We start from the raw sequence: 26484 nt of genomic DNA on the forward strand, positions 1-26484 counted from the left end.
AGCAGAAAAGAAGAAAACAACATCTTATTTCACCCTCGATCGGAGGATGGAAAGACAACAACAAGAACAACAGAAAATCAAACCACACCGAAACCAAGATGTGGTAGTATTTTAAAATAATTTTACAATGCAAAAATAATGATGTAAGGGGCTGGAGAGATGGCTCAGTGGTTAAGAGCACTGACTGCTCTTCCAGAGGTCCTGAGTTCAATTCCCAGCAACCACATGCCACAGCTCACAGCCATCTGTAATGGGATCTGATGCCCTCTTCTGGTGTGTCTGAAGACAGCTACAGTATACTCACATAAAATAAATAACTTCCAAAAAATAAAGAAAAGAAAAATAATGATGTAATACACAACCTTAGTTGTATATGACGTCACATGTTAAAGAAGATTAAAGGGGGGGTGCACTGTAAACTTCAGTGAAGGGGCCAAGCGGGTAGGATGGGGAGGAAATATGTCTGTATTTGTGTGTTCAAGAAGGAAAGGCACAGTGGCATCAGGAAGGCAAACTAACACCCAGGTTCCCTCAAATGATGTGGCACATACCTTTAACCCCAGCACTCAGGGGACTTGGGCAGAAAGACTGGGAGTTTGTGGCCAACCTGGGCTACATAGTGTCAGGCCAGCCTGAGCTACAACCAGACCTGGTCTTGTCTTTTAAATAACAACAAAAGATAACTGTAATCACCAATGGGTATCTGTCTACATTTTTACCTATTGATAGACCAGCAGAGAATGTATAACTTCCTCCTTAGATTTTGATTTTTGTCTGTTACATTGTTGTTTGCTGAAGGGGGGGTGTTTTTCCTCTTAGAGGTCGGGAAGACCACATGAGAGGGGATAATTCATGTTCTTGGCAATTGGCAGGCAGCTACTTTCCCCGACATAGCAACAGTTAAAGGACGCCTGCTGCACAGAGTGTGTTTCCTCGTCCACGTTAGGGCCATTTTTTCTAACAGCAGAACCTGCATTGACACACTCGAAGAAAGCTGGATCTTCTTCCTCCGAAATCTGATCATCAAACTAAGAGAATAAAAACTGCCATCAAAACAGAAAATATTATTTCTGGAACCTAATAAATGGTGTCTCGAAAGTCCTTTAAAACAAATAACAGGAAATCAAAGACAATTTTCAAAAGAGGAAAATGTCTTATTTGATGTCAAAACACAGGCAGAAGAAGTAAAACAGAAAGAATATTGTCACTGCAGAGAGCAAAGAGATGAGAGGAAGAGGTGGGTGTGTCTGCTGAGAACAGCCCAGTCTTTACTCCAAAGCCAGTGGGGACAGGGGTCATTTTATAAAGTGTTGAAAGAGCCATTCGGACAAACAAGCCAATTCTGACCCCTCCCTCCCGCTGTACATAAAAATCTAACTGAACTGGAGGAGAGGGAAAAACAAACAGACCTAGAAAATAGCAAATATTTTGTCTTTGGTAAAGAGAAAATTGCATAACTGTGAAGTACATAGAACAAGTCACAAAAACTTAACAAATATACTTAACTACTTGAAAACAAAAGCCATTGTTATACCAGAGAGAGAGACACACACACACACACACACACACACACACACACACACAAGGGGAGAGAAATCATAAAGCAAGTAACAGGAACTGTGGCTAGGCTTGTGCTGCATTCTTGTACTCAGAACTCTTTAAGGAGCCAAGGCAAGAACACTGTAGTATCAAAGCCCGCCTGGCTACAGAGCAAGTTCAAGGCCAACCTGATTTACCACCCAAAATTAAGTTAGAAAAAATTCAAAAAGAACACAGGGCTGAAGACTGAACTTGGCAGTTAGAGTGCTTGCCCAGCGTGTGCAAGACCCTGGATTCAATCCCCAGCCCCACCTTAAAATCCACCAGAAAATAAACATCTTTGTTTTTGACAAAAGACTAACATGTTAAAAACATACAAAGAAAGTCTACAGCCCAAAAGACAAAATGAGATAATAGATAAAAGATAGTCCAGTAACATGCCCTGACAGATGAACTGGTGCGAAAGAGGTGAACAGACAATATATAAGATAAAAATAAGGATTAGATTAACAGACCTCAGTAAAACACCCTACCATAGGAAGTCATGGGTTGCCATATTCTCCCAGACCTGAGTTCAATGCCCAGAACACACATGCTGGAAGAGAATGTCCTTGATTTGACCATTCTGTTAGTTTGAGACTGTTTATCCTGAGGAAGTCTTTAAAAGTGGGCAAAAGCCAGGTTGCGGTAGCCCATCTTATATTCCCAGTACTCCAGAGGCAGGAGGATGCTGAGTTTGAAGCCAGCTGGGCAATGTAGCAAACTTAAAGACAGAATGAGACTCTGTCACCAAAAAAAAGGTAAAGTAAAATTAACTAAAAATACAGAAAGATGGCCACACAAGGTTCAAAGAATTTTGAAAACAGAAAGCAATGTGATAAGGCCAAGCGTGTTACATCGCAGTAGAATATTTCACAGACACTTCGCCCTCTAGTTATAAAATTTTTTAGCATGGAAAATAATTGTACCATGATAAAGTGAGCAGAATTATCAAGGTTCCATAGCTGTGATCGGATTTAAAAAAATCTAGGCTCAGAGTTCAGCTGGAATGAAAAACACATCAGCACGAGTTATCTTTTAATAGAGAATCCTGTGTAGTGCTTGGTCATTCTCTTCATTTTTCTGAATCTAGCAAGTCGGCTGGGATGGGAGAGATAGTTCGGTCAGTGACGTGCCTGTAGATTACAAGTATAAAGACCAGCTTCCACCTCCAGAACCCACAAGAAGGGAAGAAAGTGGAGGTTGAGTGATGGCATCGTTTGTAACGCTAGAGATTGGGGGACAGAAACAGGTGGACCTCTGGGGTTCGTGGGCTAGTCTGTCTGCCTAGCTTTCATTGGTGAACCTTGGGCCACTGAGAAACTGGGTCTAAAAATATTTTAAAGAATTTTAATTTAAAAAAAAAATAAAGTAGGGGCAGGAGAAACGATTCCATGGTTAAGAGGACTTGCTGCTCTTACAGAGGACCTGGGTTCCATTCCCAACTCCCATATTAAACAGCTCATGCCCACCTATAACCCCAGCTCCGAGGAGTCTAGCACCCTCTTCTTGCCTCTATGAACACATGTGGGAACACACACACACATACACAGAGACAGACAGACAGACAGACAGACAGACAGACAGGGGTAGAGACAAAGACAAGGGAGAGAAGGAAAATAGAGATTAAATAATTCTTTAAAAATTTCTAAAATGTAGATGGTTTCTAAGAAACAATACTTAATGTTGTCCTTTGGCCTCTGTGTATATGTGTGCAAATGTGTGTATGCATAAGCTCCCCACCACCACATACACACACACACACACACACACAGAGAGAGAGAGAGAGAGAGAGAGAGAGAGAGAGAGAGAGAGAGAGAGAGGGACATAAAGGAAAACATCATAAAAACTTAGGTGTCTGTGTCCACATCAATATCTGTGTCTTCTTTCTATGTCCAGGTCTTTTGGAGTGTTGCTGTGGGAAATATTTTCTCTTGGATATATGCCATACCCCAGCAAGAGCAACCAGGAAGTTCTGGAGTTTGTCACCAGTGGAGGACGGATGGACCCACCTAAGAACTGCCCCGGACCTGTGTATGACCTTTGGGAACTTCCTACTAGAAACTGAGCATGGTCTTGTTTCTAAGTATTTAGATCTGCAAATGCTCCTTTAAAATTAAAGAGAAGGTGGCAGCCTTCTTTTACTGTATCCCCAGAGTGTGTCAGAGACTTTAGTAAGATGGGTCAGTCGCCCAGCCCTTCAAACACAATTGCCAGGCTAGACTAGAGACCGTACACTCATTACTCCTACATGTCTCAACTGACTTTAGAAATGTGTATCCCAGACCCAAGCAGTTGGCTCTACATTGTGTCACCCCCACCCCTGTGCTTGTGTGTGTGCACACACTCACATGCATGTGTTTTCTGTCCCTATGGTATCCCCTTACTTCCTTTCCAAAAAAAAGAAAAAAAAAAACCAAGATGGAGAATAAATTACTTCATCCTAAACGTGGCTTTGGAGAAGTGGGGGGTGTCTTTTGCTGGACTTACATTCGGGAGTGATTCCCTGTCCTACCAGCAGGGGACAGCATAGATCAATCACGTGGCCCCATTTGTCTTCCCATTCTGGAGAGGCAGCCGCTGACTTTCATAACTGTGCTCGTTGTTTCAGATACCGGATAATGACTCAGTGCTGGCAGCATCAGCCTGAGGACAGACCCAACTTTGCCATCATTCTGGAGAGGATCGAATACTGCACCCAGGTATAATTGTTTCCTCCCCTTGACCAGCCTCGGCTCTACATGGGGGGAACTGTTTAAAGGCACCAGAGAATGACGCTGATTGTGAGACCCAGTATCCTGATGTCCGAAGTGATGGGGTTGGCATCTCACTTTGCCCGTGTCCTACAATAAGCTCTGGAAACTTCTACTTTCGCGTCACAGCGTCAGACAGAATCTATTCACCAGCATAACTACTGTCCCTGCTAGACAGCCAATGCTGTGTGTGGTCATCTTAACAATTAAAATATAATTACGTCATTTCCCTTTCCTCACTCCAGCCCCTCCCATCTCCAAGCCTCCCAACCCCCTTCCTCTCAAATTCATGTCCCATTAAATTATTATCATCATCATTATTATTATTGCATATTAATGCAGCCTTCTGAATCTACTTTGTATTCCTTGTATGCACATGATTTCAGGCCAACCACTTCTATTGGATAACCGATTAGAGGATTCCACCCCGGGGAGAGTAATTCTCCCCTCTCAGCCATCATCAGTTGCCTGTAGTTCTTTGTCTAGGAGTGGGGCCCGTGTCAGCGTATTGATGTTTGGTTCTTATTTAGGTAGCCATGTTGTTGCTGTATCACAGACAGCTAGGCAGCTAGAGTTTTGTAGATGAAACAGGATATAAAGAAGAATGAAAGCTCCCAAGACTTACAATCTGGCCAAACAAAATAATAACATTTAATAGATGGTAATTATATATTAGCTAATCCACTCTGAGGAAATGTTCGAGCCATTTGTCAGTAGCACTTGGGTGGGATTATACTATGCAAGTTGCTTTTTCCATGTTATTTTTTTTTTAAAGATTTGCTTTTATTGTATGTGTGGGAATGTTTTGCCTTACATACTTGCAATGCCCCTAGAGGCCAGAAGAGGGCGACAGATCTCTGGGTCACCACCAAGTGGGTCCTGGGAACTGAACTTGGGTCCTCTAAAAGAGCAACAAGTATTTTAACCACCGAGCCATCTCCAGCCCCAGCGTCCTGTGTTATTTTGTTTTGTTCGCAGGGAGGGTTCCTTTTATCCCATTTTTATAGAGGAGGGGCTGGGCTTAGAGAGGCTGCACAAGTCAGGAGGATCCCTAACCATCCTGGGTTCTCTGTAGAGCCCTCTCCTACTTCCTCCGGTCTTGACTGGATTGTGACCGTTCATCTTCAGCAGACTGTTCCTCCCCACTCGTCAGCAGCAGCCCAACAGGGGAATAGAGGTAGTGGTGGGAGGATTCTTTTCCTCTCGAGTCTCGCACAGACTTACGAGCATCTGCTAGAGTTCTCCACCACAGCTCTGCTCCCCAGTCCGGCTTCCTATCTGGGTCTCACCAGCAGCCTCTCCGGACTTCATGTCAGTGGCCGGTTTTCTCTTTACCTCCCTCCTGGCTCTGATCCCGTCAGGTTACAGAATTAAGTTAGCATCCTCTCCCTATGCCCCACACCCCCACTTCGGCTAGAACTAATGTTCTCTCCCCACCTACACGTTACCCCCTCCAACCCCTAGGCATCTCCCTAACACGACCCTTTCCCGACTCCATTAAGTCCACTAGGGTCACCTGTATGTATTAGTTCGGGTTACTGTGGCTGTGACCAGTGACCAAAAGCAAGCTGGGGAGGAAAGGGTTTATTAGGCTGACACTTCCATATCACAATCTATCGCTGAAGGAAGTCAGGGCAGCAACCTGGAGGCAGGAGCTGGTGCAGAGATCATGGAGGGGTGGTGCTGACTGGCTTCTTGCTCTTTGTGGATTGCTCAACTTGCTTTCTTACACAACTCAGGACCAGGAGTAGCCCCACCCACAGTGGGCTGGGCTCTCCCATCAATCACTAGTTAAGAGAATGCCCCACAGGCTTGCCCACAGCCGGATCTCATGGGGACTATTTTCTTAATTGAAGTTCCCACCGCTCAATAACTCTAGTATGTGTCAAGCTGACATAAAAAAAAAAAAAAAACACAAAAAACAAAAAACCAGGGGTTGGGGATTTAGCTCAGCGGTAGGGCGCTTGCCTAGCAAGTGCAAGGCCCTGGGTTCGGTCCCCAGCTCTGAAAAAAAAAAAAAAAAAAAAAAAAAAAAAAAAAAAAAAGCCAGCACCGCATGTGCCCGGAATGAACTCATCTGCTGACGCATGGGACACCAACCCATGTCCGTGCCACAGAGATATTTTAGAAAAGCCAAGCCATGAGCCACTATCTCTCTAAATTCCCTCAGCTGGGACTAAGGACGGACACTTTCTCCAAACTTCTGCCACTCTGTGTCTAGCGCACTGACCCAACCCTCCCAAGGCTTTCAGCTGTGAGGGTGAGCCACCTGCTTCATCTAGCTGGACTCAGTGGCCATGTTACTGGGGGGAAGGGGGTGCCAGGGAACCTTGTTTACTGACATTCAGCTTATGATGCTGTAACAGGAATCGAATGCCCTCATAAACAGACACACATTCACGTACCTTCTTTGGGGTGTTTTCTCCAGAATATGTAACACCTTCACAGAAGCAGGTGGCTATGCAGCTGTGTGTCGTAAAGGACTCACTGTGGAAGAAGCTGGGAAGAAATGAAATGGCCTTTGAAAAGATATTTGTAGATGTTTTCTTAAGCCCTTTGCTGATGGATACGAGACCGCCGTGCTGTTCTGTAAAACTTAAGCAATGGAGGCCTTTTCCCCTCCGTTTGCATAAGCTACCGCCGAATTAAATTTCCCCAGAGTTTTCTCCCACAAATTTTCCTTTAAACCCATGGCAACTGCATCTGCTTTCGTCTCGCAGTCTGTGACTCTGACAGTGATCTAGCGAGAGCTGGTTTTTTGTGAATGGTTTCTCCTCCACAAAAGCCCAGCACATCTGAATGGGCGAATGAGTCTCTGCCTTGGAACATCTGCACAGGCAATGAGAACGTACAGCAGAGAGTCACCACGAGGAAAACTCCAGCTGCTTAGGGAAGGAGCAAACCGTACCCTGTGTAAGCCAAATGTGGCGCCCCTCTTCCCTGCCACCTTCCCTACAACAAAACTAATATCACATTATCTTTTGTCTTTGAAGTTGCAAAAATAGTACTGAAAATAGACCATGATGTTTTAAGAGTAATGTTTAAAAAAAAAAAAAGGCAGGGACCAGTGAGATGGCTCAACAGATTTAAGGTTTGTGCTTGCCAGAGCCAAATGACCCGTTTGACACCCCAGAACCCACATAGTGGAGGGCAGAGAACCCACTCCATAGGGTTGTCCTCAACTTATACACACACACTCGCGCACGCACGCACGCACGCACGCACACGCACGCACACGCATACCTGCACACATATACAAACGCACAATAAACTAAAATCTAATAAAAAATTTAAAAATGTAAAAATTGCCCCAGGGGCTTCTCTCAGTCCTCTCCCATCCCACTGCCCCCCCAGGCTCACCAGCAACCCCTAAGCACCGGGTACCCTCTCCTACTACAGTGGGTTTTCAAGAACAGTGGTGCACACTCAGTACTCCGATACCTACCTGTGAATTAATGCATTAGCTTGCTTTCCTGTTACTGTTTTCTGTTTACGATAAACACCATGGGCAAATGCAACTTGGGGAGGAAAGTCCTAACACTTTACCAGTCGTCATCATGGTAAGCCAGGGCAGGAGCTCAAGGCAAGGGACAGGAACTGAAGCAGAGACCACGGAGAAAGATTGCTTATTGGCTTGTTCCTGCGGCTTGCTCAGCTTTTTATATAACCCTGGAGGGATGACACTGCCCACAGTGGACTGAGGCCTCACACACCCATCATTGAGAAAATGCCCCACAGACAAGCCCACAGGCCAATCGGATCGATGGAAGCAATAACTCAGTTAAGGTTCTCTTCTTAGAGTCTCCAGTGACTCTAGTTTGTGACCAGTTGACAGAAATGATCGTCTGTAAACAGTTAGCACCGCCCCCGCCCCTTCCTCTCTCCTTTCTCTCTCATCTCTTCCAGATTCAACATCTCTATGATTCCGTGTTCATCCATCCTCTCTCTTCTTCCCACAGGACCCCGATGTCATCAATACAGCTCTGCCCATCGAATATGGCCCCGTAGTAGAGGAGGAGGAGAAAGTGCCCATGCGCCCCAAAGACCCTGAGGGGATGCCTCCTCTGCTGGTGTCTCCCCAGTCTGCGAAGCACGAGGAGGCGTCCTCAGCCCCCCAACCCTCAGCCCTGGCAGCGCCAGGCCCGCTGGTGAAGAAGCCCTCGGGTGCAGGCGCGGGAGCGGGTGCCGGTCCGGTGCCCCGAGGTGCAGCCGATCGGGGCCACGTGAACATGGCGTTCTCTCAGCCCAACCCTCCCCCAGAGCTGCACAAAGGCCCGGGCTCCAGAAACAAGCCGACCAGCCTGTGGAACCCCACCTACGGCTCGTGGTTCACCGAGAAGCCAGCCAAAAAGACCCATCCCCCACCGGGCGCGGAGCCGCAGGCCCGGGCAGGAGCGGCGGAGGGTGGCTGGACCGGGCCGGGTGCGGGGCCCCGCAGAGCCGAGGCTGCGCTGCTGCTCGAGCCGTCGGCGCTCAGCGCCACCATGAAGGAGGTGCCCCTGTTCAGGCTGCGCCACTTCCCCTGCGGCAACGTCAACTATGGTTACCAGCAACAGGGTCTCCCCTTGGAAGCCACTGCTGCCCCGGGGGACACCGTGCTGAAAAGCAAGACTAAGGTCACCCAGCCAGGGCCCTGAGCCCGGCGTCCCACTAGCTTTTCTCCCTGGCTGGAGCTGAAGCCCACCGGGAGGGAGACGGACAGAATGACTCCACCACAATTCCGAGACCAAATGTCACTCACTTTCATTTTTGTGCCAACTTGTTTTGAAGTGCCACATTTAAAAGAGAAAAAGAAGAAAAAAAAAAGAGGAAAACTTGTTTTCAAGATGTGTTAGAAAGGTTTTTGAGCATGGGTTCATCCATCCTCAAAGAAGAAAATGCCGTTCTTAAGAAAGCGATCAGTACAAGGCCCAGATTGGTTGCGTAGTTTTGGTGCATGATCTGCTGTACAGTCCCCTCAGGCTTCTTTCCGATTTGTGTGTGCTCTCTGCTTCCGTGTAGTCAGAAATAGCTGCCTCCATGTCTCATAGGGGGAGTCGTAGGTGTTTCCTTGCCTTGTGGATATGAACCATTCGAGGGGCGAGGGAACAGAAATAAAGGAATTAATTTCAATGACTCAGCATGAGGAGAGACGTTATTTACGTGGAAAAGAAATATCATACACTGTCATCGCTGTGGGTGGTGGTTAGAGGCTTTTAATTGTTCTAACTCATTGCCTATTGTAAAAAAAAAAAAAAAAAGCCGTGACTAGTTCATAGTATAGTGAAAAAAGTGTATATATTCATCTAAGCGAAATGCAGCCATCGCAAATGCTTTGCATATGAAACTCCAGTAGAGACGCAGCGATTCAAACACCCTGTTAACATACCTCATGCCTTAAGAAAAAAATTCTTCCTACTAAAAGTAAAAATACCGCGTGTGAGGTTTCCTACTGGATTTAAAACTCAAGACTGAAATTACTTACTTCCACACTTTCCATTCATTCAGATCTGATCACTTTTTAAAACTCAAGTAGCAGCCGTCCATTGAAAGCATAGGAAGACACACATTTGTGGACACGTATATCAATACATCTGAGGCTCGACCCTCCCCGAGGTCCTCCCCTCCTCCGTGATGCACTGGGCCTTCCAGTGGTCTAGACCCTGGTTGGTCCTTCCCCAGTTCTCCCAAGCTCTCTCTTTCTCCCTTAGCCATGAGATCCTGGTTTGCTGGGAATACAAATATGATTTAATACTCATAGCATAATTCATATAGATCTCCAATACTGATTATGACAAAACATTTGGAATTAAAAAATTGCTTGGAGAGTTGAGGATAGTACTGTGTTTCAGTGGGTGTTCTGAACCTGGCTTTCACAGATGAGATTTATTTCTATGAAATGCAATTGGGAACCCATTAAATGTTATACACATGCTTATGCAATACCGAGTTTACCTATGTTTTCATGTTCCTTTTCTCTCCTTCTGTATCCTCCTGCCCATTTTGTTCCTGGTGGGAGCCATGATGAAGTATTTCTTTGGGGTGAGACATTTTTGTTACTTGCTAGGTACGAAGCATTTCCATCAGAGGGACTGCGCGTGCGTGTGTGTGTGTGTGTGTGTGTGTGTGTGTGTGTGTGTGTGCCTTTCTCCTCATCTTCCCCATTTTATCCACTGCAAAAGTGTCGTTTTGAGTGTAGGAGAGCCATTGTGTTCTAATATGCCAATTCCAGACAACGGTTCAGTTTCCACAAGGCAGTTATCTGGCCCTTGAATTGATTCTGAACATCTAGAGATTCTTTTATACTCCAGGGACTTCTTTCCCAGAACTTCCCAAAACATTTCCCATGGGACGTCCCTGAAGCTGGAAGACAGGCGTGCAACTGTGAATAACAGTTCTGAAAAAAAAAAAAAAAAACAAAAACAAAAAAACATGTTATCGGTAAAGTTTTGGTTTGTGCAAAAAAAAAAAAAAAAAAAAAAATAGGCACACGACCAAAAAACCTTGTTCCAGCTCACAAACCACCCAAAGGGATTCCAGAGTCTCGCTTTGAGAAACACTGCCCCGAAGGCTGACGCCAGAGGAGCTGTCTGTAACCGAGAAAACAGCTCAGCAACATCGGTAGTCACTAACCGACTAGGCAGGGAGCAAGCTCTGTTGTTAATGGGGGAATTTTGCCCCTTTTCGCTCTAAAAAAAACTACAGATTCAGGTTGTGCCTTACTACCACTGATGGATTTGTTGCTTTTCTCTGTCTTTATTGGTATCAATCAATGTTCATGTAAATGATGGTCAAACCTTCAAGCCTGTGTACATGGATAAGTAAATAAACAGCTCCATACTGAGCCATGATGACATCAGATGTTTCATTGAAGTTGGCGCAACCCCCTCGGCACCATGACTCTGGATTACTGTCCACTACGTATTGTGCCAGCCATATGGCTATGGTAATCTATACAGATGCTGGACTCTTAATGCATTCATTAACCAGGACAGCGAGCTCCACTTAGGACGTGAACAGGCCCAATTAAGGTTTGCAGGAGCCATGCTAATCAAACCATAAGCTAGTCTAATTATCTGTACTCTGTGTCTATAAAGGAAGAATCAAAAAAGTCATGGCTGTTCGCCTGTGGGAGTAGCAATCTGTGAGGAATGGCCGGCTTGTTAATAGTATATGATGCCTGTATACGTCAAATCAAAAGAGAGGTGCGGCATCTGCTTTTAAACAGTACGTCCGGCTTAGCAGACTACGGTAGGCTCTCTGGCACCAAGTGGTGTCTGAGTCCTGGCTAACTGAAGTTAACCAGGCACATATCCAAAAAAGACAGTAACGCCCTGGTCCCCCTGGGAGATCGTAAACACAAAATCACAAGCAGTCCTCTTGCACTCTGGTAGCTCCCAGGTGCTGTGGGGTTGACTGACCTACGCACACTGAGGATTCTTGGCTCTCCCACTGTAGGTAAGGTTTCCCTTTGTCTGATGATGGTCACAAGACTGCCATCTTGACTGTCTCCTTCGGGGCTCAAGGGAAGACTGTAAAGACCGAACTCCCAAATACTGGAAACAGAAAGGAAGCTCTTTTAAAATAGTCATTTTCACATAATATTTGGTGAACCCTAGGGTGGTAAAGTATTACATAATTACAAACTAATTTTATTATTTGAAAATGTGGAGCTTTTCCATCCAAATCCACAAGAGGCACCTGTAAGCAATTCTAATGACTGGGCTACTGTGATAGGTTTTCTCCAGTAATACATCAGGATTAAAAGTCCTCCTGAGCTTTATAGCCCTCTTTAAAAAAAAAAAAAAAAAAGTGTATGAATGTAGACTCCTCCAAACGCAGGCTTTCCAGGGCAAGATTCCCAATGCTGTCTGAAGTGCTATCAACCTGTCTTTCGCTAATGCATTTTTTAATGAGTCCCAAAAGAGGCCACAATCCGACTTTACTAATTTCACAGCAGCAGATTGTTCCCGTGCTGCACGCACGCACGCACGCACGCACGCACGCACAGATACAAACCGCTGTTCCTGAATTCCTTGACACGATGTCCTGAAATCAGAGAGGATGCCGGAGAAACTACGGGAAGGCTGTTAGTCAGGTTCTGTTTGCACTTGGTTCCCTGACGCAGGTAGAGTTCATTTCAAAGGCATCCTTGAATCCAAACTCTTGCTAAGCTGCAAACACTTGAAAAGTTTGACAGGGACAGAGTGATTATGTAAAATTAGTGGGACGGCGTGAAAGTCCTGTGAATTAGGACAGAAAACTAAAGCCACCCTGTTCTCTCTGTGGCATGATACATGTAAAACGAGTGTGCGCCCCTCGCCTGGGACAGTGGTGTTACCAGGCTCCGTAAAGGACAACCTTGGCCTCTTTCCGGGTTCCTGCCCAGATCCACTTCCTCTTCGGACACCCTGCATGCTCTCTCCTCACTCCATCCCTGCCAACACTCACCCGCAGTTACTTACCATGCTCCCCTGCCAGCTGGTGTCAGTTAAAACGTGAGTTCTTATTAAACTCAGAGCCTGAGCAACTTCGCTATCAGACCTCCCTATACATATTTACATTGTAAGGAAGCCATTTGCCAACAGAGAGGAATACCAAGTCGGTCAAATTTCAGATGATGACGTCATGAGGGATGGTTTGGCACCGTTCTATCGCTCCCCAAACATCGAGCAAGCGGAGGTGGGCGTGGGGGTAGGGGTGGGGGTGGGATAGGGATCTTGTTAGACGGCCATCACCCACCTGGATCACTCAGGCAAGGGATTGGAATTTTCTCCTTTTAAAAATTAAGGAATCCAAACATGGTGACACAAATCTTTAACCCCAGCACTGAGGAGTCTGAGTCAGGAGGATCATGAGTTCAAGGCTAGCCCAAACTAAGCAGAAAAACCATTTCAAAGAAGTTGGGGGGAGAACCCATGAAAAAACTAAAGGGTTTGGTTTCAAGGGATCCTTCCAGCTCCCTACTGTGTAACCTAGGAGACTTCACCTGGGTCAGGGAAACCCTAATGGCCAGCCCATAACCTGCTGGACATAGCTGTGTGTCTTTAACCTTAATAACTCATTTAGGGCCAAATATAATGAATTCAGGGCTCATCCCTAGTGAGACGTTATGTTTCCTTCACAAAGAAGCAGGCTAGAAGGGTCAGCATCCCTTCACTTTTCCCCTTCCTAGTCAAAATCATAAAGCCATTAGGGAAATGAAGTGGGCCCTGTTAGGATTTAAATCTCCGCCCGGCGGGACAGAAAACAGCCAAGCACCATCGTTCCACGTGGAGGAGTTTTAATGAGAGAAGAGTAGAAGGAGAGGAAAGGCATCCAGCCATGGGCACTGGAGGGGGGTGGGATGGGGTCAAGAACAGAGAAGAAAAAAGAGCAAGAGGGGTAAGAGAGGGTAAGAGGGAATAAGAGGAGGAGGAGAGGTCAAGCAACCCCTTTTTATAATGTCAGGCACAGCTGGCTGTTGCCAGGCAACTGTGGGGCGGAGCATACCTCGCTGCTGCCAGGTAGCTATGTGGGTGGAGCTTAAACAGAATACCAACAGGCCCAGATGGCTTCCTGCAAGCCACACGGTGGACAGAGCTCTTAGCCATGTCTGGTGACCACCACGCCTTCAGTGTAACTTCACTCACGTCTCTTAATATTTCCTGCAACCAGAGCCTGCCTTCCCAAAGGAGACGTTAGCCCTGCTGACTTGGAGCTGTGCTGAGGGTGAGAAGCTGCGTGCACTGGCAGTGGTTGATTTGCACGATTTGCATTTCTTACTGTCCACCAAGAGCTCAATATGTTTGCCTAGGGAGGGTTCTGACTTCCAGCGTCATCTACAAGTGTTCTTCAGGGGCCATGACAGGGCATTCACTGAGGAGTCTCCTTTCTCATTACCAGAGTCCCTCCTTTCAGAGGCATAGTCGACTATGCTAAAAGCCTGTTTCAGCGGTGTTTCTTTCTAGCTTAGGCAGAAACAGGAAACTCCAAAGGACGGCCAACAACCTCCCACCAAGGTAGGAAGATGAGGGCTGTAGGTGAATTTCCTACAGCTTAAAATATCTGATATTTGGTTTTAAGAAATCAAATCTATTTCGCTTTATTTTCAAAGTATTATTTATGTTAGACTTTCAAAGACCTCAAAAGAAGTCACTTAAACACAGAAACTCTTTTTCCTCGTGGACATGCCGGGAAACAGCTGGTGACGGCGATAAAAGAAATGAAGCCGAACGTGACATGGGGTTTTCCTTTGTCACAACAAAGAGCGTGAAGGGAGATCACAAGACAACCCTTAATTCCCTAATCTCCATTCCCTTCGAGAAAGAGCGTGCAGGGAACTCCAGCCTTTCTACTAATACTCATGGCCCCGTTGAGATACGCGCTGAGATTTGAGAGGCCCACTTTCATCCGCATCATCGGCACATTGGGATGCGCTCTGGGATCATGAGAGACCCATGTTAATCGGCGCGTTGGGATGAAGCCTTCTGCAGTGCTCTCTTCTGCTCTGTCTCCTACACAAAGCAAGGCCCTTTCTCTCACCCTCAATCTGAGACTTGCAATGATTGTCCAAACTCACTCTAGAATCCACCGGAGAAAGGGATCGTTTTCACCCATAGAAGAAGACAGCAATACTTATCCCTCCCGAGTACTGTCAGAGCCACTGTCATTGACACTGTGGACTGGGTTTTAACACGGACCCCCGCAGTGACGCGGTGGGGAGGGGGAATAAGAATGGCTTGAAGGGGGGTGGGGGTTGGGGATTTAGCTCAGTGGTAGAGCGCTTGCCTAGCAAGCGCAAGGCCCTGGGTTCGGTCCCCAGCTCCGAAAAAAAAGAAAAAAAAAAAAAGAATGGCTTGAAGCTAGGCCTATAATTGTAACATGATTCGGTTGCCTGTCAGTCTGATTTGATTTGTTATGTGAAAAATAGTAATTAGCTCGCAGCCTTCAGTGAGACAAACGCACTTGGGCAAAGCTGTAGAGCTCTTTGAGGCTGAACAGATAAGGGCTCAATTCCCCTCAGATCGACACGGAGCCGGGACACACAGCATCAGACATTCAAAGCTAAGCTTTAGAAATCTACAGTTCAAGTTCAGCACAGGGCAGGCAGACTTCTGAGAGTCCCTATCTCGTTGAAATAACTGATAACTAACAAGCCATCTGAGGATCAAACTCATCCTAGCCTATGAGGTTTTAAAGCTGTACGATCACCTATGTCATGAGACATTAATATGGGGCTCACCCAGGACTCTACTGCTGACCTTAATGCAGATTTGTGAGCATTTCTGCAACAATACTAGAGATTGGGAAGAGCAGATTATGTCTAAACCAGTAGCTGCCAGTACTCAAAAAAATCTCACGCACTCCAGTCCCTCCTCAGCACACCAGGACACGCACTTTCTTTTTTATATAGCTAGTATTCTTTTAAGATTTATTATATATAAGTACACTGTAGCTGTCTTCAGACACACCAGAAGAGGGCATCAGATCTCATTACAGATGGTTGTGAGCCACCATGTGGTTGCTGGGAATTGAACTCAAGACCTCTGGAAGAGCAGTCAGTGCTCTTAACCACTGAGCCATGTCTCCAGCTCCAACTACATGCTTTCTTATTGGAAAAGTTCAATGAAGTGGGTGACTCACCACTGGTCTCTCATTAGGACAGTTCTACACACAGAGAGGAAAAAAGATGAAAGGGAAAAAAAAACCCACCCACTCCTCCAGTGCTTCCCCCTTGAAAAAGGGTAGGAAACAGAAAGATGTGTTTCCATCAAACATAATGAAACCACATTTAATTAGAAATGTGGGCCTGTCTACTTTAATGTCCCTATACGCACATTTCTCACTCAGGTACAAAGCATTCATAAAAATTTTAGCAGAAAAACTTATTCTAAGCCTAGGTAAAGACACCAAGATTCCACACTACAACGAAATCTTAGATAAGCTTGGTCAGCCCAATCACAAGACTTTTAATTCCTAAGTCTTCTTGTGGTGTCCTTGACACTTGACCTCCTTTAATCCTTCCCGGCCACCCTCTTCCACAGGATTCTCCAGCTCCACTTAGTGGTAGGTTGTGGGTCTCTGCATTAGTTTCCATAAGCTGCTGGGTGAAGCTTCTCTGATGACGGTTATGCTTAGACCCTGTCCTGTAGTCACTAATCAGCCTAGACCCATAGGGGCTCATGAAGACTGAACAGCCAACCAGAGAGCACGCATGGGACCACCTAGGTCTTCTGCACATGTGTAACAGTTGTGCAGCCGGGTCTCCATGTGGGGCAGTAAAAAGGGAGCAGGGGCTGTCTCTGACTATGTTGCCTGCCTATGCATCCCTTTCCCTTAACCTCAATAGAAGATGCACCTAGTCTTACTGCAACTTGATATGCCAAGACTGGATGATATCCATGGGAGGACTCCCCTTTTCTGAGAAGGGGAAGAGGGGTGGATTGGGGGGGAAGATGAGGAGAGGAGGGAGGAGAAGTTGCAATTGGGAAATAAATTAACCCATAAAAAATACAAAAAGAAATAAAAATAAACGACTTTCATATATGCTTTTATTAGCAAGTATACTGGTATTATAAGTAAGTAAATATAATGGGGCAAAGGGCATAATATAGTTTTAAACTTTCCTATTGGCTTGCAATGGTATATTGTATATTGCATGTCTGTGTCAATTACTTAGGTAACAAATGACTAACCAAGAGTTAAAATTAGTAAGATTTCTCAATTAAAATGATCCTAACAGGTTGTTTCTAGCCATTGATCAATGATTAAGTACTATTACCACAAATTTCAAACAGCCTCAAACTCTAAAATGAAACTATTTAGCATTAGAGACCAATGTGTTTGTGTTGTGTGTAGATTTGCTACCCACCAGAACTACCAGTCCTCACTCAGCTTCACTTGAATCTGCGGATGAAAGACACACACACACACACACACACACACACACACACACACACACACACGTTGCTCATTTCCAACTTGCCTCCTGACACAACTGCTCAGCACTGCTATCTCCCGCCCGGAAAAATCTACCCTTATCAATATTCTTATCTCTGCACCTCCCACCCGCCCTAACTTTAGTGACTCAGTTAAATCTAGTCCCTGCTAAATATCCTGACAGCCTGCCTGTAGGAGCGCCCTGTGTGGCCACTCTACTTGGAGATCTCACATGGCTGGTCAACTTTGCTTCATCAGAAGCATGTTGAACTCGTTTCTCCTCTCTTTGCATCTCTCTGATGGCTTCCAGGGACCCAGAAATCCCGGCTACCCCTCCCGCCCAGCAATTGACCCATTTACTGACCAAGAACCAATTGGGGAACAGGACCTTAGCATCAGAACGGCCCCTGCATGTTTGCACTTTCATGGTATACAGTTCACTCTCTCTCTCCATGAGAACAACATCTTACCATGATATAAACTGGTCACATCACAAACAGGGCACTGTCTTGGCGGCCCTGTGTTCTCCCCTTCCTTCCCTCTGCCCTTCAGCATGGTTGCCTCTTCTCGATACTTCACATGGTTTGGAGGAGAATGTCCCCCATAGGTCCACCTGTTTGAACACTCAGTCCCCAGTCGGTGACACTGTCTGAGGGAGGTTTAGGAAGTCCCACCTTTTAAGAGGAAGTATGTCACTGGGGGCAGGTTTTGAGTGAGAGCTTAACATCTTACCCTACTGCTCGTTTATTCTGTTCATCATCTGCTCGATGCCAAAGATGGAGTCTAGTTTCCTGTTCCTGCCTGCATGTCTCTCCACCACCATGATGGTAACTGACTCTTGTCCTTGCAGAGCCATAAGCCCAAATACACTCTTTAAGTTGCCATGATCACGGTGTTTTATCACAGCAATAGAAAGTTGACTAAGGGCTGGGGATTTAGCTCAGTGGTAGAGCGCTTACCTAGGAAGCGCAAGGCCCTGGGTTCGGTCCCCAGCTCCGAAAAAAAAAAGAACCAAAAAAAAAAAAAAAAAAAAAAAAGTTGACTAAGACATGGAGCAGAGTTGGGATGAGGCACAGGAATCTTTCCCTCATGTCTCTAATAAAATAAACATATCCCATGACCTGATCTCTCAGTGTCACCTCTCTGATGCTAGGCATTTGTGCCATCAATCTCTTCTGCGCCTCTTTTTGTTCGATAGGCTTTGTGGAACAGCAGGCTGGTGCTGAGGACTGATCTAGGTGTGAGGATGAAGTGAGGAACAAAGCCATCAAAGCCCACTGCTCCACCCCGGGCCGGAATGGGAAATGAGCAGAAAGGCAAGTCTTTCAGAGAGAAGTGACACATGTGGGGTATGAGGCATGAGAGGAGCTTGAGAAGTGGAGGGATGAGAAGTGGGGGTACCATGGAGGGATGATGGCATGAGACATTCTGAGTCCACTTGCACTTGTAAAGGAATCATTTAAAATCACCCCTTCCCCATATTTCTCTAAAATGTAACACAATTTTCTAACAATAACAACACAAGGTTAGGCTTTTTAACCAAAATTTAAAGCATTTTATCTTGCTCTGGGTGAACAATGAACTACAGCCCTCAGGAAGGAAAAGAAAGTGACCTCATCAAACCATAGAATCACATTCTTGAGCATCTCCTCACTGATGCTAAAGAAGGGTGGCTAAAGTCATGATTCTTCTTGATGAGTGAAAAGCACGAAACTTCCAGACATGTCAGAGCCAACGCACTCACGGACTCACACGAGCTGCAGCTGTGAGCACACCATCAAGCCCGCAGAAGTGAGGGAGGGGCTCACATAACCGCCCCCCTCAGCTGAGGAGTTACTGGCAGTTGATGGCTGCTGGGGGCCATCGGTTTTCTTCACAAGTGTAGCTCCTGGGAGGATGTCTGTGTTCCAATAGATGGCCCTCTACCCCTACACATATGGACACTGCTAGTTAGAATTAGTGAGTTGTAAATAAATAAATAAATAAATAAATAAATAAATAAATAAATAAAAAAGACACTGAAGGGGGCATAGTGAGGGTGTCTGAGTTCCAAGTGGGGAGTCAAAATTCACTGCATACATGTATGGGACTCTCAAAGAAAAAACATACTCTATTAAAGACTTTTAGGACTCTCTAAGGACAGCTCATTCTGAGCCATTATTGATGGAGGTGGGAGCTGAGACACCGAAGAGGGCTGCAGATAGGGTAAAAGACACAACTCCGCTCCAATAGCTTCCCTCTTTATTAGAATTCAGGAAGTGAATCTGAATGACATTTAATAAGCAGAACACAAAGGAAACACCTAACTTGCACATGTAGCATACATAAGCACATACATTATATGGATTTAATAATCCCCAGCTAAACAGGAACAGAACAACGGTTTTCACCCAAAATAACTTCAGTGTTGGCATTGCTGCCTCTAGCATACAGTGTTGAATGTTATTAACAGGAAGAACTACAGACTCCCAGGATCACTACATGATTTTGTATCATGGTATAAATAGCTTTTAAGAAATCATCTATATAATAAAATAAGTTCACTTTTGAATTGCAGCAGTCATTTTCTTCAATCAATAAAAATATTCCTTGATTATAAAGCAGCTTGAGTTTGCAAATATATTTCAGGAAAATAACTCTACTTGAAATACCACACTTTTTAAAAAGGCAACAAAGTGACCAGATTTAATTTAAGATAGTATATTGCAAAATACATCAGCATAGTATATGTCTGAGCACAAAGCAAGTTAGTTCCATTCGGAAGGATACTTTTAACTTCATAAAGCAAACCGTTCCAATATTTGTGTGGTAGTTTCAAGTCTAAATATATACAAGAGTGGATACATTTTTACACAAAACAGGACAGAAACTTCAATACATAACTACAAGACAAATGTGTAACATTATTACATCACTGTCATGAAGCTTAGTGTAACATGTGCCCCTGACAGTGAACGGTCAGCCATGGCTCTGCAGCTGTGTAGCCAACAGAACTCAGCAGCTACGGCTAAACCCTGACCCCACCCCAAGCCCAGACACCATGGACACCCACACAGATAACACACCCCCCCACACACACACTTTTATTCATTCTGTGAAATACTTCTTTAAAGTTTTTTATATCCCAGGAGGAAATGAAGGCAAAGTCTCAAAAAGTAAAAAGTGCATCATGTTTCAAAAGTGCTGTGCATGTCGGGAGCTTACAAGGTTAAATAAGTGTGCAAAAAAAAAAAAAAAAGAGTTCTGCCTTGAGTTCACAAGCCTAACTGCAAGTCTCTTGTTGTGCCTACGGGCAGGGCAGTCGAGCAGCAGATTGGAAACCTGAGAGCACACTATGTGAGGAGGCATGCACTGAGTCAGGAGGCCCGTGTAACGCTCAGCTCTGTTAACCAACCAGCTGGTAGTGAAGGGAATCACATCTCTGTGGTTGACAACGGGTGCAAGGCGGAGCCGGGTATCACCCAGTGCCCACCGTCCTCCCAGGTTCTAAGTGTTCACAGGAGCCTATCCCCAAAGGGCAAGTAAGCCTACCAAAAGGATAAAAGATACACCAGTTATTTAGTGACTGCTCTCTAGGTACTTTTTAGCAACAAACCAGAGGATGGAAAAGAACATTCCAGAACACCTGGACTGGAAACAGGTGGTGTGAACATCACAAAGCTGGTGGTAAAAACTTTCACTCTGTGAAGAACGTAACACCATGTGCAAAAATGAAGCCAAATGGCAAAGTGACCACAACATATTGCTAAGTACCACATTCTATTTTTTCTTTTCTTTTTTTATTTATTTATTTATTTTTTTGAGTCCTCAAATTTTCTTGGGACCTAAACTTTTAGAAAGTGCTTATTCTGAAATTATTTTCAAAACCATGACCCTCAAAGTTCATACTTGGGTTCCTTTGGAGATTTTTATGAAGATTACTCTATTTTCTGTTAAGTAAGCCCTTTGTCATAGTCCCTATTTTCATCTAGCACATAGACATACTCAGAGGAGCTCAATGCTTTCTGTGGTTAACTCAACAGCTCTCATCAATGAGCTTTGACCCGTTAATCCCTCGGTAGGTCACTCGGCTTGGTCTAACCAGCACTCCGTAGTTCGGCTTACAGGTGAAATAGCGCTTGTCACCCACGGCGCCGTCATTTTTCCCCTTGGCACTTCGGAGCTCCAGTCCAAGCCAGATACCAGAGGCAAAGTCCGTGGGACCCACGTACCTAACGGTGGCCATTTCGTTAGAGCTCGTGAGCAGGACCTGAGACCCCTCGTGGAGCTTCACGGTCCCCTCGAGACCACCCGCCGTGGTGGAACTGCTCCAGCTGCGGCGCAGGGTGGTCTTAGTCCTGTCCGGAAGGGAAAGGAAGAATTGAACTTAGGTATTAGAGCCAAGGGATGCGACTTCCGCATCTGTTCCTGCCGCCACCTCCACATTCGTTTAATTTACAAAAGAGAAAAGTTTAGAATAAGTTATTTTTTTTGAGTAGTTAAATATTATTTTTATTTATTATGTTTTACTTTGCCATCCCTCAGAAGAATCTTAATTATAGGTGAAAGGCTTGTTCTGAATGCCCTTTCTTTTTATTTTTCTATTGTCACAAGATAGTATCTTTTATTTTAATGTCACCATTTCTCCTTAAATATAAAACATTTGAAAAAGTTTTTGAGATTATAATTTTTAAAATTGGAAACAGCCGTATTAGAAATATGCTTCCAATTTCTAAAAGTTTTTCTCTTTTGGAACTTTTAACACCACCCTACAACTTATAAAAATACACACACACACACACACACACACACACACACACAGGGGGGGGTGCATTTCAGTAAATGATTAGGAAAAATACATAGAACTTGAATTAGTATAGGTAAGTTAAGGAAAAGGAACTGGTATTCCGAACGTGATTTCACTTTAAAATATTTTTATGTGAAAACAAATCTTAAAACCTACAACTTTAGAAAATAAATTTTAGATAAAGGTGTAGGTCTTTCCCATGAACTCCAGTTACCTTCCCTTCTGCCAGCAGGAGGGCTGGGCTCTGCAGAATAGCATTCCTGCCTTTAACACAGCACCTCCTACAGTGTGAGTACCTCTTAGCACTTGCCAACTGGAACAAAATAGACCTGAGACTGCACTGCCCCCCCCCAGGGTCCCCTCCCTACCCATATTGTCCCCAGGGTCCCTCCCCTAGTCATACTGTCCACCCCAGGGCACCTCGCTGCCCATACTGTCACCTTTCTCTGTCCACAGGAGACAGCTGACCCTGACACTTGGGAAGTCCAGATGGTTATTAGGGCCTGCAAAGGGAACTGGGAGTCTCCCACTTCAAACAGGTCTGTTCTCCCCTCCCCTCCCCTCCCCTCCCCTCCCTGCCTTCTTTCCTCTCCCTTTTCCTTCCCTTCCCTCCCTTCCCACTGCAGGCTGGAGCATTGCTACCCCAACTATCTAAAACCTTCCTACTGTAAAGAGAAGCGGGGCCTTCTTTCACCCTTTGTCTCATTTTCTACATTTTTAAAGGGTTAATTCACTATGTGTCTGAGTGTATATATCAGTCAGTGCGTGTACCTGCTGAAGAAGGCGTGGGCGCCTTCTGCACTTTCCACTTACTCTTTTGAAGCCATCAAGTCCTAGCCATCCTCCTGTCCTTAGAGCTGGAGTAAGAGTTTCCTGCAGACCTGACTTGTGTGGGTGTGAGATCTGAGCTCTAGTCTTCACGGCTGGGAAGCGAGCTGAGGAGGCTCTACCTCCTGAACCACCTCCAGCTCCTGTCTTCTACAGTTTCAAATACACTTTCACACACAGTAGCTCATCTGTTTCTGTCAGGCACCCAGTAAAGAGGAAGAAGATTCAGAATTTATAACTAGGACGCTAGAGCTCAGGGACTTTTCTAAGTTGAAGAAACTGTAATCTGGAAATTCTTTTAAAGCCCAACACAGCAGTACACATGTGTAACTCCAAAGCTCAGGAGGCTGAGGCAAACCGATCACGAGTTCAAGCACAACCTCAGCTATGTAGTGAGATCTGGGCTAGCATCAGCTATATGGTGAAACCCTACCTTGAAACAGAAAATGAGGAGGCAGGCATAGCGGCTTATATCTATAAGACAAGCAGCCATGGGGCTGGAGTCAGGGGATGGGGAGTTCAAGGCCAGCCTGGACAATATGAAGAACTATTTCAAAAAGGAAAGAGGGGCAAAAGGAAGTGAATAGAATAAAAACATTTACAATTATTTATCCCATCAAATTCTAAATGCAATGCACAGAAACAAATTTTCACCAAATACACAAAAGCAGCATGTGAATTCTACTCTTGCACAAAAACATCCATTCTCTCTGTCTCCAAATTCCCACCAAATGGATGCTTTCTGTAGCCTGACAAAGCTGGCGACATTTCTCAGAAAAATAATGGCCATAGGCTATGTTTTCTGAATAGTCACCATGTGCCCAATGCCTCTCATAATCTCAGCCTCATACAGGCCAGGAATTTCACTGTCTCTGTTTCCTACATTTGCTCTGAAGGTAGCATTTATTTCCATATGAATAATTAAAAATAAGTAGCACCACGTTGATCAGTCATCAACCATCCCTTTCCAACACAGATTCCTCCAGGCCAAGACCAGCACACCAGCAAGAACCGTCCAGCCAGAACACGGCTGAGTCCTGCCAGACTTCCTCCTATAGCCACTGCCCAAGTCTAATGTTCCCAAGGACAGTAGTCAGAAAACACTGCGCCCTCATGTCCCATAAGCAAGACTTGCTCTAAAGAATGACGTTTTCAACAAAAGCATATTTCCAGCTAGGACTTGAAGCATTATATTGAGCAGGAGGGCAAAGTGGGTGCCTTGTCTTCTCATTTGAGTAGGAATGCTTCGTGTTCTTCTCAACTTAATACGATGGTGGCTTTTGGTCCGTCATATCTAGTCTTTATTGTTTATGCTCCCTCCATGCCCTGTCCTTGCAGTTTTTATTACAAATGGTTACTGGATTTTTAACTGAAACGAACAAGTGTAACTCTCTGCAGATGGCTTGATTCTATGCATGAAGACTCCAAAGACTTCCCCAGGGAAACTCCCTGACCAACATGGAAAGCAAAGTGGTGGGCTGCAAATTAGAATACCAAAACCAACATCATTAAAGACAGCCTGGGAAGGAAACCATGGGAACAATCCCAGTCGCAGAAGTCAACCAACCAACCAATGGGGAATAAACCTAACCATGACCGCCACATACACTGAAGAAATAGATAGATGATGGGGAGGCCTCTCGTGCCCATGGACTGACAGGATTAATATCCTGCAAACAGCTATCCCACCAAAAGTAATATACAGATTCGATGCAATCCACATAGAAATTCCAATGCAATTGTAAGCAGAAGTTGAAAAAAATCAATCTTAAAATTCATATGGAAATAAAAAAAAAGACCCTAGATATCCAAAACAACAGTGAGCAATAAAAACTCTGCTGGAAATATCACCATTCCTGACTTTCAATTATCCTAGAGAGCCACGGTGAAAACGTACAGCATGGGCACAAGGCCAGACGAACTGAGCAGGTGCGGCAGAACCAGGAACCCAGATACGTCTAAGCCCCTGCACCTACAGCCACCTGAGCTTTTACAAGGATGCCAAAATACACACTGGAGAAAGGACAGTGTCTTCAATAAACAGTGCTGAGAAAGCTGGATGTACACATAACAACTGAGTTGATCCTTCTCCTATCCTGTGCACACAGATCAATTCCAAAATGGATCAAAGATCTTAACATTAAATCGAAACACTGAGAGTGCTGGGAGGGACGAGGATAGAGTGCACTTCAGGATAGAGGCTGAAGTAAGGACTTCCTGGTGGGAACCAAAGACCGATAAGTGGAAATGCAAGAAATGAAAGTCTCTGTATCACAGAGGAAACTGTTAATCCAGTGAAGAGGCAGTTGACAGGATGACAGAGACACAGATTTCTAGAGATAGATAGATAGATAGATAGATAGATAGATAGATAGATAGATAGATAGATAGATAGATATAGGTATATATATAACAAACATTGGGATTTATATATATATATATATAAAACAAAAATTTGGATGTCTAGAATATACAAAAAAAACCAGAAAACAGCCATCCCTTTTAAAACATGGGCAATGGAACTGAACAAAGATTTCTCAGAAAATGCAATGGCTAAGAAACATTTTTAAAGCATTGACCATCCATTCTTTGTCATCGGGGAAATGTAGGTTAAAACTACTTTGAGGGGTTGGAGAAAAGTCTCAGCAGTTAGGAGCACTGGCCGCTCTTCCAGAGGATCCAGGTTCAGTTCCCAGCCCCTACATGGTAGCTCACAACAGTCTGTAACTCCCATTCCAGGGGATCTGACACCCTCTTCTACCTCCATTGGCACCACGTATGCAAAGTGTACACAGACACAAATGTAGGTAAAACATTCACAAAACAAAGACTTAAAATAATCATTGCCTTATTGTTATTAATATTTTCATTTTTTTTTTGGTTCTTTTTTTCGGAGCTGGGGACCGAACCCAGGGCCTTGCGCTTCCTAGGTAAGCGCTCTACCACTGAGCTAAATCCCCAGCCCCAATATTTTCATTTTTAACGTTTACTGTATTTTACATGTATGGACGTTTAGCCTGGATGTCTGTCTATGTGTCACAGTGTGCAATGCCTGCAGAGGCCAGAAGCAGGCATCAGAGCCCTTAGTTGTTGTGTAGGTGCTGGGAATTTGAGCCCTAGTCCTCTGGACAGCCAGTGCTCTTAACTACTGAGCCACTTCTCCAGCCCCAATTTCATGGTTCTTGATGGGTAAGATCTGGGGGAAATGAACCCTTATACAGTGTCGGTGAGAGTGCAGACTGGTACAGCCACTGTGGAAATCAGTATGGTAGGTCCTCAAAAAACCACAACTACCACGTGACCGAACTACCACTCCTGGGTATGTACCTACTACAAAGACACACACTCGTCTGTGTGCCTTGTTGCTTAATTCACGGTAGTGAGGATGTGAACAGCCAAGATATCAGTCAACTAAGGAACATATGAGAATATGGTACCGCCACAGAATGGAATTTTATTCATCTGTAAAGAAAAATTAAATTGTGAAATTTGAAGGTAAATCAATGGACCTGGAAAACATTAACTACACTATGGTAACCCAGACCCATAAAGACAAACATCACCTGTTCTCATCATATAGAGACCCTAGCATTGGAGTGTCTGTAAAAACGGAAAACTATAAAGGGACCATTGATGGGG

At 44.8% G+C, this 26484-nt stretch overlaps 2 protein-coding genes and 1 long non-coding RNA gene across 13 annotated transcripts in view; 2 read left to right on the plus strand and 1 right to left on the minus strand.

Moving 5' to 3' along the window:
• Alk (ALK receptor tyrosine kinase) overlaps nt 1-11154 on the plus strand; it is a 719717-nt gene extending 708563 nt beyond the window's left edge. The window contains exons 27-29 of one of the 2 annotated variants that reach the window (NM_001169101.3): nt 3478-3612; nt 4190-4280; nt 8291-9570. In NM_001169101.3, coding sequence (NP_001162572.1) covers nt 3478-3612; nt 4190-4280; nt 8291-8968 — 904 coding nt within the window. In that variant the 3' untranslated portion in view covers nt 8969-9570. Of the gene's footprint in view, nt 1-3477; nt 3613-4189; nt 4281-8290 lie in introns of both variants that reach the window. The other variant, XM_087552352.1, reaches the window with a different exon arrangement.
• Nucleotides 9052-26484, minus strand: part of Clip4 (CAP-GLY domain containing linker protein family, member 4) — a 100119-nt gene continuing 82686 nt past the window's right edge. For 6 of the 9 annotated variants that reach the window (NR_190422.1, NM_001428605.1, NM_001428607.1 and 3 more), the window contains one exon: nt 19451-21568. Coding sequence is in view for 6 of the 9 variants with exons in the window: in NM_001428605.1 (NP_001415534.1) it covers nt 21247-21568 (322 nt within the window). In the remaining 3 variants the exon portion in view is untranslated. Of the gene's footprint in view, nt 9386-11731; nt 11867-19450; nt 21569-26484 lie in introns of those variants that run through there. The other 3 variants (XR_015621728.1, XR_015621727.1, NM_001428610.1) reach the window with 2 other exon arrangements.
• On the plus strand, nt 11666-24916 carry LOC134479109 (histidine-rich glycoprotein-like). 2 transcript variants are annotated; one of them, XR_015622859.1, is made up of 4 exons: nt 11666-11768; nt 18430-18547; nt 22474-22556; nt 23822-24916. It is a non-coding gene; the product is annotated as a histidine-rich glycoprotein-like (long non-coding RNA). The 2 variants fall into 2 exon arrangements; XR_015622858.1 differs by lacking the exons at nt 11666-11768; nt 18430-18547 and adding an exon at nt 21347-21601.

The sequence above is a fragment of the Rattus norvegicus genome, chromosome 6, assembly GCF_021556685.1.
Source record: "Rattus norvegicus strain SHRSP/BbbUtx chromosome 6, alternate assembly SHRSP_T2T, whole genome shotgun sequence".
In the NCBI taxonomy this organism is placed as follows: domain Eukaryota; kingdom Metazoa; phylum Chordata; class Mammalia; order Rodentia; family Muridae; genus Rattus; species Rattus norvegicus.